The sequence below is a fragment of the Mycteria americana genome, chromosome Z (genome assembly GCF_035582795.1).
Source record: "Mycteria americana isolate JAX WOST 10 ecotype Jacksonville Zoo and Gardens chromosome Z, USCA_MyAme_1.0, whole genome shotgun sequence".
In the NCBI taxonomy this organism is placed as follows: domain Eukaryota; kingdom Metazoa; phylum Chordata; class Aves; order Ciconiiformes; family Ciconiidae; genus Mycteria; species Mycteria americana.
Genome location: NC_134396.1, coordinates 79,238,197 through 79,250,848, shown reverse-complemented (window position 1 = coordinate 79,250,848; position 12,652 = coordinate 79,238,197). Strand labels below are relative to the sequence as shown.

At 68.1% G+C, this 12,652-nt stretch overlaps 1 protein-coding gene across 1 annotated transcript; it reads right to left on the bottom strand.

Annotated features, from left to right (window-relative positions):
- Positions 1-416: 416 nt before the first annotated feature.
- Positions 417-10,697, bottom strand: LOC142402819 (maestro heat-like repeat-containing protein family member 7). The gene is made up of 22 exons (XM_075488642.1): positions 10,504-10,697; positions 10,143-10,260; positions 9,811-9,927; positions 9,466-9,545; positions 8,938-9,049; positions 8,632-8,703; positions 7,894-7,998; positions 6,876-7,047; positions 6,326-6,417; positions 5,731-5,880; positions 5,399-5,553; positions 5,148-5,289; positions 4,423-4,610; positions 4,194-4,334; positions 3,842-3,956; positions 3,489-3,626; positions 3,021-3,197; positions 2,640-2,795; positions 2,192-2,293; positions 1,728-1,830; positions 1,356-1,415; positions 417-1,048 (listed from the first exon to the last, which is right to left on the bottom strand). The coding sequence occupies exons 1-22, from the start codon at positions 10,695-10,697 to the stop codon at positions 843-845; spliced, it is 2,895 nt and encodes a 964-aa protein (XP_075344757.1). The 3' UTR covers positions 417-842.
- Between the last annotated feature and the right edge of the window lie 1,955 nt (positions 10,698-12,652).

Genomic DNA, 12,652 nt, shown 5'->3' with positions numbered 1-12,652 from the left:
CAGAAGGCGCAGAAGCAACGGGCTGCGACAAGGCCGATTGCATAGCTGGACACGGCTGCGGCACGCGGCCGGGGCCCGGGCAGGGCCCTGCTGCCCTGGCAGAGAACCCCAGGGCCTCTCACAGCCCTCTCAGGGGCACGTGCGGGGCCAAGCGGCCCCTCCAGAGAGCCCCAGGGGCTCTCCCGGGCCTCGCAGGGCCCCATGGAAGGCGCTCTAGGGCCGCTGCGAGGGCCTGGGGAGCAGCACGGCTTCGCAGGGCCGCGTGCAGGCCCTCCTGGGGCCCTTGTGGGGGCCTGGGGGCAGCAGGGCTCCCCAGGGGGTGGGGGGCAAGCGGGTCGCGGCAGAGTAGGTACCCTACGGGGGTCTGGGGGGCAGCAGGGCAGCGAGGGACGGGGAAGAAGAGCGCAAACGGCACGTGACGTTCCACAGTCTTTTTCAGCGGTGGCCGGGAGACACAGGCAGGCAGGCCGGCTGCGCCAAGGCCTCTGCTTCCGGCCTGCAGGATGCCCGTTTCCTTGTGGGGTCGCCAGCCAAAGCTGTCCTCTCGCTGCCCTGCCACAGCGTTTGGCTGCTTCTTCAGGCTTCGTGGCCCAGCCGCCCCTTCCCATGAAATGGGAGCGCTGCAGAGAGCGGGCACCTGTCCAGGCCGGGCCGTCCCTGGAGAGGGCAGGGCAGGCAAAAGCTTTCCTTCACCTTTCCTCTTGGTTTCACAGCCCGGCAGCGCAGCTGGCGCCTTGGGGCCACGACGCAGGGTGGGGTGTGTCTTTGCGGGGCCCCGGGCTGCTGGCGGGGGGGGGCAGGTCCAGCTGCTGAGGTGGTGTCAGTGTGCAGAGCACCCGGGATCAGCTCTGCACGCAGCTCCAGCAGCACAGCCAGCCAGCTCCTGGGGCAAGGGTCCTCCTCCTCCACGCCCTCCGGAGCCGGTAGCACAGCGCTTGCAGGCGGAATGCGGAGGGAGGCTCTTGCGCTGTAGCGCCCAGGATCATGAGGGTTTGAATCGCCAGGGAAGAGACCGAGAGGCTGCTGTCATTCGCCTTGCCTCGAAGGGCTGGGACGGAAAGGAAGGGAGCCGAGGTCAGAGCCCGGATCTGCGGGGACCTCAGGAGCCCCTCCGGCCAGGGCCACCCCCGCCTCCCCCGCTCTTCCCACGGCCAGGAGGGAGGCAGGGGCGCCGGCATCAGCCAGAAGGTGCTGGCCACCAATGCCCCACATACCCCTGAAACCCCCTCTCTGCTCTGCCCTCACCGCCCCTCACCTGCGCAGGGAGCAGAGGCCCCCCCGGGAGTGGAGCTCCCTACCCAGGGTCTTTCCTCCTCCCTGCCAGCCCCCACGGACACCCCACTGCCCTCACGCACCCTCGTAGATGACCCGGAGCTTCTCCTGGCGCCCGTCCCTCAGCTGCCGCCCGGCGAGCCCTAGGCACACGCAGCCCGTCACAGATGCCGCCACTGGCCTGCCCGCCCCAGCAGCCCAGCTCCCCCTCACCGGCCCCGCGAGCCCGGCCACCGCCCTCCTCCCCTGGGGCAAGGCTGAGCCCAGGGCGGTCCCCTGAGCATGAAGCCCAAGAAGGCCGTGAGGGACCCAACAAGGCTCCCAACCAGCCCCCGCTGCGTGGGCAGGGGTGGGAGAAGGTGGCAGGGAGCCCCGTGGGTGGATTTGGCAGCAGCCGTGGCTGGGGCTGAGCTGCCGCGGGGCAGGGAGGGACCCCCGGCGGGGTTCTGGCTCACCGATGAACCTGACGGCCGCCTCGCGCAAGGGCTCCTGTGGGCTCTGCAGGTACGGCAGGCTCTGCTGCAGGTACTCCTCCGCTCTGCTGCTGCCCTCCACAAGCTGGAGAGAGCGCAAGGGGACAGGGTTGGTGCAGACCCTCCCCCTACGCCCAGGACTGGCCTCCCCTGCCTTCCCCTCCCCGACACCCACGACACCCGGCCAGCGGCTGGCTGGTGCTGGGGTTTGGAGGGAGCAGAGGGCAGGGTGCTCCCGTGCCACCCTGCTGCCAAGGCCCAGCTGGGCCAAGGGCTCCGTCGGCACCCCTGGGCTCCAGGGGGAGAGAGGGAGCCTGCGTGCGGTGCAGGCAGGCAGCGCTGGGCTGCCCCCCGTGGGCAGGGGCACAGGTGCTAGCCCCACGCGCTGGGCGTTGGGGGAGAAGGGCTTCTCCAGGCTGGGTGTGGGGCTTCGGGGCCATCCTTACCAGGCACTCGCTGACCCTCCATGTCTGCTCTGTCGCCAGCAGCTTCCTGAGCTGCCTCCGCTTCAGGAACTTGGCAGCTCCAAGGAGGGTTTCCCGAGAAGCCTGCAGAGCAGCAGAGACGGGGAGATGGCACCGCCGCCCAGGGGACGGGACCTGGGGGTCCCTAGGCAGAGCAGGGGGAGGCAAGGGTTGGGGCTCCAAACCCTGGCCGCAGACACCTGCAGGCGCCACTGGGAAGCCCCTGGGGGCTCCAGCGCTTGGGTCTCGTCTCTGTGGCCATGCACTGCTGCTGGGCTCTGCTGGATCAGGCAGGGCAGGTGCAGGAAATGTCCCTGCCCCCCTTCTCAGCTGCTGCCAGCTCTGTGGCTGCAGGCAGGGAGGGGCTCTGAGCCCTCCTCAGGGACTCGGGAGGTTGGGCCCCAGTTGAGGCACATTCAGAGGGCCTCACCTGAGCCACACTGTCGTCCTTGTCATGCAGGTGGAAGAACAGGGGCAGGAGGCTCCTCTGCATGTCCTTTCTCATCTGCTCTTTGTGGGTGCTGACTGCCACCTCCATCGCATCTCTCCAGAGGAGGATGGAGCGCGCTTGCACGCAGCTGGACTCCTAGGAGGAGAGAAGGCAGAGGGGAGGACCTCACTCCTGGCTCCTCCAAGCCCACGGTGCGGAGGCGAATGCTTGCGGCTCTCCCTCTGCAGTGAGGAGAAGAACTCACGGGCCAACGGGCACGTGCGGAGAGGGACGCACCGGCCCCGGGCCACGCGCACGCGCCCCCTCCCCCCCCCCCCCCCCGGGCACGCTAACCAAACCCCTGCTCTCCCACTGCCTTACGTTTTCAAAGAGTGGCGGGAGCGTCTCGACCAGCTGCAGAGCAATGGACACAGCCCTCGGCCTGTCCTCCAGGCAGAGCACGTTGCCGAGGACAGCCAGGGCCGCCGCCGCGACATCGCCGTCGTCATCCTGCAGTCGCTGCAGGACCGCTGGCAGCAGGCCTTGCAGAGTCACAGCCTGTGCGAAACACACGATTTCATTTTGTGACGCCATCGAGGACCGCACCGGCAAAACCGCTCTGCGTGGAGAGGGTGCAGTGCCAGTCGGGCAGAGATCTCTCCACGTGCGGCGCAGCCCAGGGCCTGGCCTGAAGCGCTCAGGGGCCGCTGAGCAGGGCAGCGGGAGCAGCGGGCACCGTTCCCACCGCTCCTGATTCCTGGCAAAGCTCAAGTGAGCCGCTGCGCGCACCACTGCCTGCAGCTCAGCCCCCGGCGGACGCCCTCCCTGTGCCCGGCTGCCCCTGCTCACCTCCTGGGGTCTCGCAGACAGCGTGACGAGGCTTGTGATTGCCATCCTGCGCAGCACCATGCTCTTGCTCTGCAGGTGGAGCTGGACAACGTGCAGGACTTGGCTGCTGACATGCTCAAAATCGGTGCAGTCCAGGAGCTGAAACGCACCCAGCAGCAGAGTGAGAGCCCGGCACAGGCAGCAGAGCTCCTGGACGGCTCGGGACAAGGCACCAGGGCCCGGCCCAGCCCAGGCGGGAGGCAGCAGGGCCCGCGGAGGGCCCTCGCCGCCTCCCCTCCGCCCTCTGCCTCGTGCACGCAGCCCGGCTTCCCTCCGCCTGGCCTCCGAGAGGCAGCGCTTGCCACCAGGCCCACCTCGACGAAGACAGTCATGGCGCCGATGTCCTGGTAGGCCTGCCTCTCAAGGAGGCCTCTGACCGCCTCTTGAGACACGGCGACGCAGCAGGCCGGTACCTCACGCCGCAGCACCCTGGGCGGGGGAAGAAGGCATTGGCGGCACCGAGCTGGGCAGGCAAACCTCTCTGGGACCGCGCTGCCAGCCCCAGCCATTACTCCGCGGGCCAGGCCACGCGGGGCAAGGCTGCGTTTGCGCCTTGCGTTGGCTGCTTGCACCCCACCGCCCACGAGGAAGGGGATCGTGCAGGGGGCCCCTCCTCTCCAGCGGAGACACGCCGGGGCAGACAAGGACGACTGACGCGGCTCTCACCTAGTCAGCACGGCGATACCGGTGTGGTAGGTCTCGGGGCTCATGAGCATGTCCCAGGCGCCCTGCCTCCCGATGTCTTCAACCAGGGAGGCACCGCCGCCCAGGCAGTAGAACAGAGCTTGCGTGGCGCACACCGCGCTCCTGCACGCAGAGCAAAGCGGGGTCACCGGTGGAGCCCCGGCCCCGGCTCTGGGCCCGGGACAGAGACCAGGGAGGAGGGACAGAGCACCTGAGGGTGTGGACTGGAGAACACTCGGCCTCCCTGCTCTGACTGCCAGAGCTGCAGCAGCCCTGCTGTGGGCCGCTCAAGCCGAAGGAGACCTGGAAGACCACCGCCATGAAGAGCTCCTCTAAAAGTAACTGCACGCAGCATCGGCTGGAGGGCAGCAGGAAGATCTCGTGCATGGCACGGGCTACCTGCAGAAAACATCCAGGGACCACTCTCACTGCAGGGGTGTCCCTGCGGCACTGCCCGGCACTGGGGGTGGCGGGGCTCAGGCGCCGCGCTGAGCTGAGCTGAGGGAGGTGCCAGCGCAGAGCCCGGCCCGGCCGCCTGGCCTGGAGCACGGCCGCGGCAGCTCTCGGGGCTCGGCTCCCATTCGTAGCACGGGCACGCGAGCCTTTGCGGTCCAGAGGGAACAGCCCAGCCAGCCCCATGGGCCCTGCTGGCTGCCCTGGGCTCCCCCTCCCCTCCCTGGCCCCGCAGCCTGCTCTGGCCAGGCAGCCGCCTTGCCCCGGGCTTCCCGGCTTCGAGCAGGCGGCGGGCAGGGAGGAAGACCACTGAGGGCAGCAGGGGCAGGGGCAGGCTGCCTGCCTGTGTGCCACGGGGCCTGGCTGTGGCCCTGAGGCCCCTGGCCCAGGTGTCCCTGGGGAGGTCTGGGCTTGGGGGCAGGTGGAGAGGGGAGGAGGGGCTGGAGCCCCCGGGGGGGGAGCAGGCCTCATCCAGACACTCACAGCCAGGAAAATGCAGTAGCTGCGCTCTCCCACGATGCGGCACTGCCTGCCGATTGTCTGCTGGACCCACAGCAGCATCTTCAGCATGTCGTCCCCGAGGCAGGGCTCAGAGGCCAGCGTGCTCCACATGGCCCTGGCAGCGCTGCGGAGCCGGAGCACGCTGTCAGTGGGGCCACCTCGGCCACCACCCCTTCTGCCTGGGCGGGCCCCGGAGGTCCTGAGCTGCCCCCAAGGCTGACGGGGCCACCTACCTGTCACAGTACGGGGAAGCCTGCAGCAGGCTAGTGGTCACCCTCTGAGGGTACAAGAGGGCCACTTGGAGAAGGGTCTTCATCAGGATGTCCTTGAGGGGCTTCTGGCTGACGCATGCCAGCTGCGCGTGGATGGTCCACACGACCTCTTCCACCTGGCGGAGGCAGGGGGGTGGAGCGGGGTGGAGCACAGCCACGGCCCCAGCTGCCACCAAGACCTGCTTCCCTCCCGTCGCTCTTGGCTGGTCAAAGGCCTCCCGTCGAATGCTCCCCAGCCCGCGACTCGGGGCGGAGGGCGCACGCGCAGGGCAGTCCGGCTGCACGCTGCCTACCTTGTTCAGCTCCGAGCACGGGTATCTCAAGACCGCCTCCAGCACGCTGGCAATCAGCTGGACATCGGAGACCCTGGGGTGCACGATGCCTCTCAAGACGGTGAGGAGGAAGCTGGTCCTCTCAGTCTGGAAGAGGAAGCGCCCAAATACCTGAGGGAGAGAGGCAGGGAAGAGGTGTCGCACTGAGGGCCCTGGTGGGGGGGCACGGCTGAGCTGCGGGGGCGGCTCTGGAGTGAGAAACCCGGGGCAGCGCTGGCCCCCTGCCCCAGGACAAGTGCCAGCAGCAGGGGCTGGTCTGGGGTGAGCGCAGCCACGGGGGGTGTGGAGAGGGAGCTGCCCTGTGGGCCGAAGGAGCGGGGCAGGGGGGGCAGGCTCACGGTGCGCTGGCTCTGCCGGCAACCAGAGCTCGCCGGTGGCCGGGACAGCCGGAGCCGCCGCGCTGACGCTTTGGCCGCTCCCTGCGGAGAGGTGGTGCGACCCCGCGGCCTGATCGGCGGGAGGCCGTGCCATCCGCCCTGATGGCTGATGCACTGGTTCATCCCAGTCTCCTGCCAGCCCCACAGCCAAGACCCCCAGCGAGGGAGGAGCTTGTTACCGGTGCCTCGTCAGCGGGCTCCTTGGCCCAGAAGGTGCTAGGTCCTTCCCGCTCCACTCGAAGCTTTGGATCCTCGCGTGCTGCGTAGCAGGCTGGGCAGGAGGGGAAGCACACAGTGAGCGGCAGGAACAACGGAGAGCTGGCGACAGCAGGCGAGGGCGTCGGGGAGAGCTCTGTGCCTGGCTCTCCGCTCTGTGGGGAGCCGGAGACGTGCCAGGGTGGCAGTGGGCCCGTTTCCCGCGGGAGGAGGGGAAACCGCCTCTTAGGCTGCAGAAGGGCAGGAGAGTTTGGTCTGGCCTTCTGCTCGGGAGGAGGAGAGAAGCCCTGGGATGCTGCTGCCACAGGCTCTCCGGCCCAAGGCTTCTCGGGGCGGGCCCCAAGGCGCGGCTCCGAGGCGGGCTGCGTGGGCCCTCGGGTTGGCGCGGCACAGCTGCTCCCCTGCTCCAGCCTCGGAGGAGTTTGCTGCTCCTTGCTCTAGCAGAGGAGGGGGCCAAGGCGGTGCGGCGCCTCGCCTGAGCCCTGGTGGCTGGGAGGCCCCAGCGTCTCTCACCCTCTCGCAGCAGGATGAAGCCGTGGACGGCACGCAGCGCCTCCGCAGCCCCGCAGCTGATCTCCTGGTCCTTCTCGGCACAGGACAGGGTGAGGTGCCCCATCAGCTGCCCCAGGAATTGCAGAGGCTTCGCTTGGAACAGGAAGAAGTTGCCGTCTCTCAAGTGCGAGACCTGTGGGAGAGGAAGGAGGAGTAGCAGGGCCAAGCTGCGGCAGACGGGACGAAAGGCCTAACCCCAGAGAGCGGGCCCCGGGCCGAGCGCTGCGTGAGCCAGAGCTCTGGAGGGCTCTGCTCTGCCCTGCGCTGCGCCCCGTGGAGACCCAGCCTGCGGCAGCCGCGTCAGGGCGAGGAGCGTGCTGCCTGCCTGTGACGGGAGCCCTGGAAGGCTTTTGCCTTCCCTCCCCGTGAGCCTGCGGGACTGGGGTGCCTGAAGGAGGCTTGAGACCCTGGGTCTGCTGGTCCTCCACACCGGCGCTCAGCCGAGGGAGCCCTCCTTCCCCACCTGCGGGACTCCCCGTCTCCACAAAAGGGCGCAGCCATGCGCCCTCTCCTCCCGCCGCATCCTTCTGGCAGGCCGTCCCGAGGCCTGCCACCGCCCTGCCCAGCTCTCCACAGCACGGGAAGGGAGGGTCTGCGGGGCTGCAGCAGGAGCCCCGGGGCCGGTGGGCTGGGGAAGGGGCCGGGCGCGGGCAGTGGCAGTGGGGAGGGGAAGGGCCCGAGAGCCCCGCAGGCCCTCAACGCTGAAGCGGCTGGGCGGCAACCCAGGGGAGGGCTGCCAGAGCTGGGCCTGCCAAATACTCCCGTGCCCTGTGACGGAGCTGGCTCCCGAGAGAAAGGGCACGGGAGAGAGCAGCTCCCAGAGGGAGGGGCAAAGACGCTGGCGCAGGGCTGAGCCTTGCCGAATCCCCTGCCCTGCGCCCAGGCTTCCCTCGCAGGGAGCCCGGAGCTACTGGCTGCTCTGGGGCACCAGGAAGGGGCGAGGGGTGCCCAGAGGCCGCCTGCACCGCAGGCCCCTTACCTCCAGCATCGAGGAGGGCATCACGAAGCGGCTCAGGCAGGCAATCCTCCCCACAGCCTTGCGGCGCCTAGCCACTTGCTGGGATGCCGTGAAGGGCAGCAGGACCTGAGAAGGGAAAAGCTGCCGCTCTGCCTCGGGAAGCGACGGCACCTCCCGGAGCGGTGGCCCTGCCAAGCGCCTGGCGGAGTTTACGCAACGTGCCGCCAAGGCTTCCCCCGGCCAGGAGGAAGGCCTGGGACCGGGTCCGGGTCCGGCCACCTCACGGCCTCGGGGACCGTTGCCGACAGTTGGTGACTCGCTGCAGTCAGGGAGGTAGCTGGATCCCGCCCCGCCAGCCACCTCTGCCCCTCCTCACGCGCTCCTCCAAAAACGGCCGCACGCCCCCGCTGTCCAGGAGGACAGGAACCTCTGTGGAGGCCTGCACCAGGGAGGCTGGGCTGGGGCCCACGGGGAGGCCAGAAGCAGAGCGCTTCAGGGCTGGGCTCCCCTTGCACCGTGGCCACGTCCCAGCAGATGTCCACCCTGCTGCCCTCTGGGGAGGAGAGCGTGAACGGGGCGGGCGGCAAGGGCAGTGGCTCGGCAGCGCCAGCTGCCAGAGCAGGGGGCCTGGGAGGGACGCTCGGGTTCCTTCCACCGCTTTGGTTCGGGGCTGGGGCGCGCGCGCTCCAGAAGGTCGCGTCTCTTTAGGGCGAGGCAAGGAAGAGACCTCGTGAGCCCAGCTCTTGGCAAATGCCTGACCTGCAAGATTTTCTCCACTTGCGAAGCATCGCGCGCCAGCACCTCCAGCACGCTGTCCAGAGTCCTCAGGATCTGTGAGGGGATTCAGCAGTTCGCACGCTTGCCCTGGCCCTTCTTCCTTGCAGGAAGCTGGCTTGAACGCCTTCCACCTGAGGCGGGCCTCAGCCGCCCTCTGGTGCCGGGGAGAGGCCTCAGGGTCTCCCTGGTCTTCCTTCTCCTCCTATCGTCTTCCGGCAGCCAAAGCCAACTAGGAAAGCGTGCCCAGGGGCTGACTGGCAGGCTCTCCGTAGCTCACCCCGCGCTTACCTGAGCATCGAGTGAAGCGTGCTGGCTGTCCCTGCTCTGTGCTGGAGCAAGACAGAAGATGCTGCGGATGCAGGGGCAGAGGTGCTGGTCCAGCAGGCCTTTGTTCTCTTTGCTGCAAGGAGAGAAGGTGCCGGTTGCATGGCGGAGCTTCCACGTTGGGGAAGCTGGCTGCAGACGTCGGGGCTGGCAGTCCCCAGGGCGGTACCCGTACGAGGTGGGGAAGGGATGCCTGGAGGCATCTCCTCTCTCCCCCGTGCCGCCGAGGCAGGGACAGAGGGCAGTCCTGGCCAGCGGAGCCCGAACCCCTTTCCGTCTCCTGCCTCTCCCTTCAGAGGAAGGGCCAAGAGGCACCGGGGAGCCCCGGAGCACCCTCCGCCCTCCCATCTGGCCCACCGATGGGCCAAGCGTGAGGGAGAGCAGAGGCCCCAAGGCAGTGCCGCCAGGGTCCTGCCAGGATAGGAGATGCCTGGTGCCATCAGGCCCACGCCGTGGGGAGGCCCTGGCCCGGCCGGGGTCTGGGGCAGGTACCTCATTGCAGCGACGGCAAGCACGGCTTGCCGCCACATCGCGGCGTCCACGCTGCGAGGGAGCTGCTTTTGCCGTAGTACCTGGAGAGGGAGAGCACGGCCGGGATGGGGCACGGGAGCTGCCAGTGCCCGGCAGCAGTCCGCAGGGCGGGCAGAGCCGCCCCGCTGCCCCCAGGCCAGCGCGTGGCCCCTCGCTCTGCAGCGGCCCCACGGCAGGCAGGGCTGTTCCCACAGAGGCCTGTCTCACCCCCCCCCGTGCCCAGGCGCCCGAGTGCTGTCCTTACTGCTGGGCCGGTGCTCGGCCGGCTTTGCCCCCCTCCCTCAGCCCCACTGGGGGTGCCCTCACCTCCATTTTCTCCACCAGCTTACGTGCTGATCTGAAACCCGGCCGGTACCTGCCCTGCAGCCAGGCTCTGCAGAGCGTGCAGATGGAGGCCAGAAACCTCAGCTTCGAGGCCTCTTCCTGGCAGTCGGGGAGAGACAGAGAGGGAGGGTGAGGGGGCAGAGGCGCGGCCAGCAGGAGCAGGGGCTGGAGGGGCTGCAGGGATGGCGCAGGGGCCGGGAGGGGAGCAGCTCCGCACCGCCAGCAGCCCTCCCAGAGCCCGCGCCCAGGCAGCAGAGGCGGCGGCACCCAGCTGGGAGCGCGGGCAGAGCCCTGCTGACGAAGTCTGCGCTTACCCTTTGGGTGCTGTTGAGAAAGGCCGAGAAGTAGTCGCGGGCTTCCTTCTCCTCGTCCTCCAGCTGGCAGCTGGAGGCAGGAGCGGCTGCACCTGATGAAGAAGCAGAGCGGGGAGAGCTGCAGGCAGGGGCAGGGGGGAGAGGGGAGAGGGGCCCTCTCTCCAGCCCTGCGCCCGCTGCCCCGCACACGGCAATCCCTGGGCCAGGGTGCTGATGCCCCGTCTCCCCAGGATGCCGCTGGCAGCAGGGCGGGACAGGTGCCAGCCCCGCAGCACCGCAGCCTCCTGCCAGCCCAGCTGCCTCAGCCTGCCCTGCTCTGTGCCCCGAGGCAGGAGGTGGTCCCCCGGGCTCCTGGCAATACCCACTCGGGTCGGGGATGCCGGGGCTCTTGCCCTCCTCCGCATCTATGATGGGGCTGGCAGAGCCCACGTCCTCGCTGCGCAGCTCGCCTTGCCGGGGGCTTTCTGACCGCTGGTGGTCCTCAGCGGCTACCCCAGGCCTTTTGTCCTCTGCCGCCCGGGGTGCACGGCGCCTGTGGGGGGAACGACTCGCCATCCTGCGGGACAGAGGAGGGGGGTGAGGCTGGGGAGGGGGCAGCCCACGGCAAGCGGCCCCATGCGGGTGCTGCCTGGCTGGAGCGGGGAGGTGGTGGGGCGGAGGAGCTGGGCAGGGACGGGGGGTGGGGGTGGGGGGAGATCTCCTGCAGGATGCCGTTTTCCAGCGGGCAGCCCCCACCCGCCCACCCCGGCCCTGGCGCCGCCTCTCCTGCCCCCAGCCCCTTCCGGAAGGGCCCGCCTGCTGGGCCCAGCTCCCCTGGGATCCCTATGGCGCTGGCCCAGCCCTGCGTTCTTACCTGGTGGGGACGGTGGGGCCATGGCGAAACACCCCGGCCCTGGGGGTGCGGTGCGCCAGGGGTCGCAGGGAAACACGTGCTCTGCGCACAGGGGCTCCTGCACGAGCCCCACGGGTCATGTCCTTTTCTTCTGAGGGTCTGGGACACTGACTGGGGCTGCCGCGCCCGTGCTGGGCATCCCTAGCTGCGACACGGCTAGGTCACAAGGGGCCCTCTTGTTACCCGCCACCAGGGCCAGGAGGGGCAGGGCGTCCTGCCCCCCCCCCCGTGACCCGGGCTCTCCCAGGGGAGTTGACCTGCCCCTGGCTCGGGCCGCAGCCTCCCGTCCCTCTGCGCGCTTTCCCTGCCGCCGGTGGGACTCCTCAGCTCTGGGGCTCCCGCTTTGGCTGGAGGCCTGAAACCTGGCCGCGCGGTCGATGGGCTTCCTCTTGCAGCCTGCCCACCACCCACAGAAGCATGTCCCGATCCCTGCCGTGGGCAGGGACACCTTCAACTAGACCAGGTCGCTCAGAGCCCCGTGTGAGAGACTGAAAGAGCTAATGTCTCAAACATTGTGGCGAGGCGAGGGGCTATTTGCATGGCGACGGCAGGTCGGCGAGCACGGGGTGGGGGAGAGCGGGAGCGGGACACGCGGGACGTGGAGAGCGCGTCGGAGGACGCGCGGTTCCGGGTTCCGGCGGACCTTACCATCTATGGCCAGAGATCACACGGAGTTGATCCGAGGAAGGGGCTTGCGACCGCCCGAGAGACCCCTCGCGACCACCCCCCTCCCCCAGCGCCTGCGCAGAAGACTGAGAACTTTCTAGAACAAGAACCCTGTAAGTCCTGAAGGGGCGTACCTGGAGGCGGGGATTAGCTTATAAAAGACACGCCCTCCAGGGACCCGCGCCCGCGCGCCCACCGCTGGAGGATTGCCACGTCTGTCATCGCGGGATCCAAGGGTGGGGATACTTTTTCTTTCTGCTTCCTCCTCTCTTCTCCTTTCCTCTTCTCGCTTCTCTCTTCCTCCACTCTTCCAACAGATGCAAGTTTGGGATAAATTGTGGCGGGTTGCCCAGAAAACAGCTCCGTGGCCAAATCGCCTCTGTCCGTTCGTTGAGCTTGCCCGTTCGTTAAGTTTGTCCGTTTGTTGAATTCGCCAGTTAATAAGGTCGCTGGCCAGACTGTTCCTCTGAGTCCTTGTCGTGACTCTACCGACCACGCGGCGCTGCCGAGCAGAGATCGGCTTTTGTCGGTACACAAACCGTCGGGGAATCGAAAAGATTCACCCGTCTCGCAACCCACCGAGTGGGACGAGACGCCCCGTCCCACCTGCCCTTGAACGTTTCCAGGCATGGGGCATCCACAGCTTCTCTGGGCAACCTGTTGAGTGTCTCACCACCCTCATGGTAAAGAATTTCTTCCTTCTATCGAATCTAAACCTGCCCTCAAACGTTACTTCAAAACCGTTGCCCCTTGTCCTGTCTCTTCTTAAAGGCTGAAAGTGAGCCCTAAGCTGCATCCACAGGGTGTCCCTTTTCATACACTTTTGATTCAAGAAGAGTGGACTTGGAGCAGGCAACTCAAAAGAAAGTGGAAGTAAATCTACAGTTCTTCCTTCTCAGTTGAAAAATGAAACAAGGTGGTAAGGTATGCTAGGAAGTCCTCTTTTCCTGTT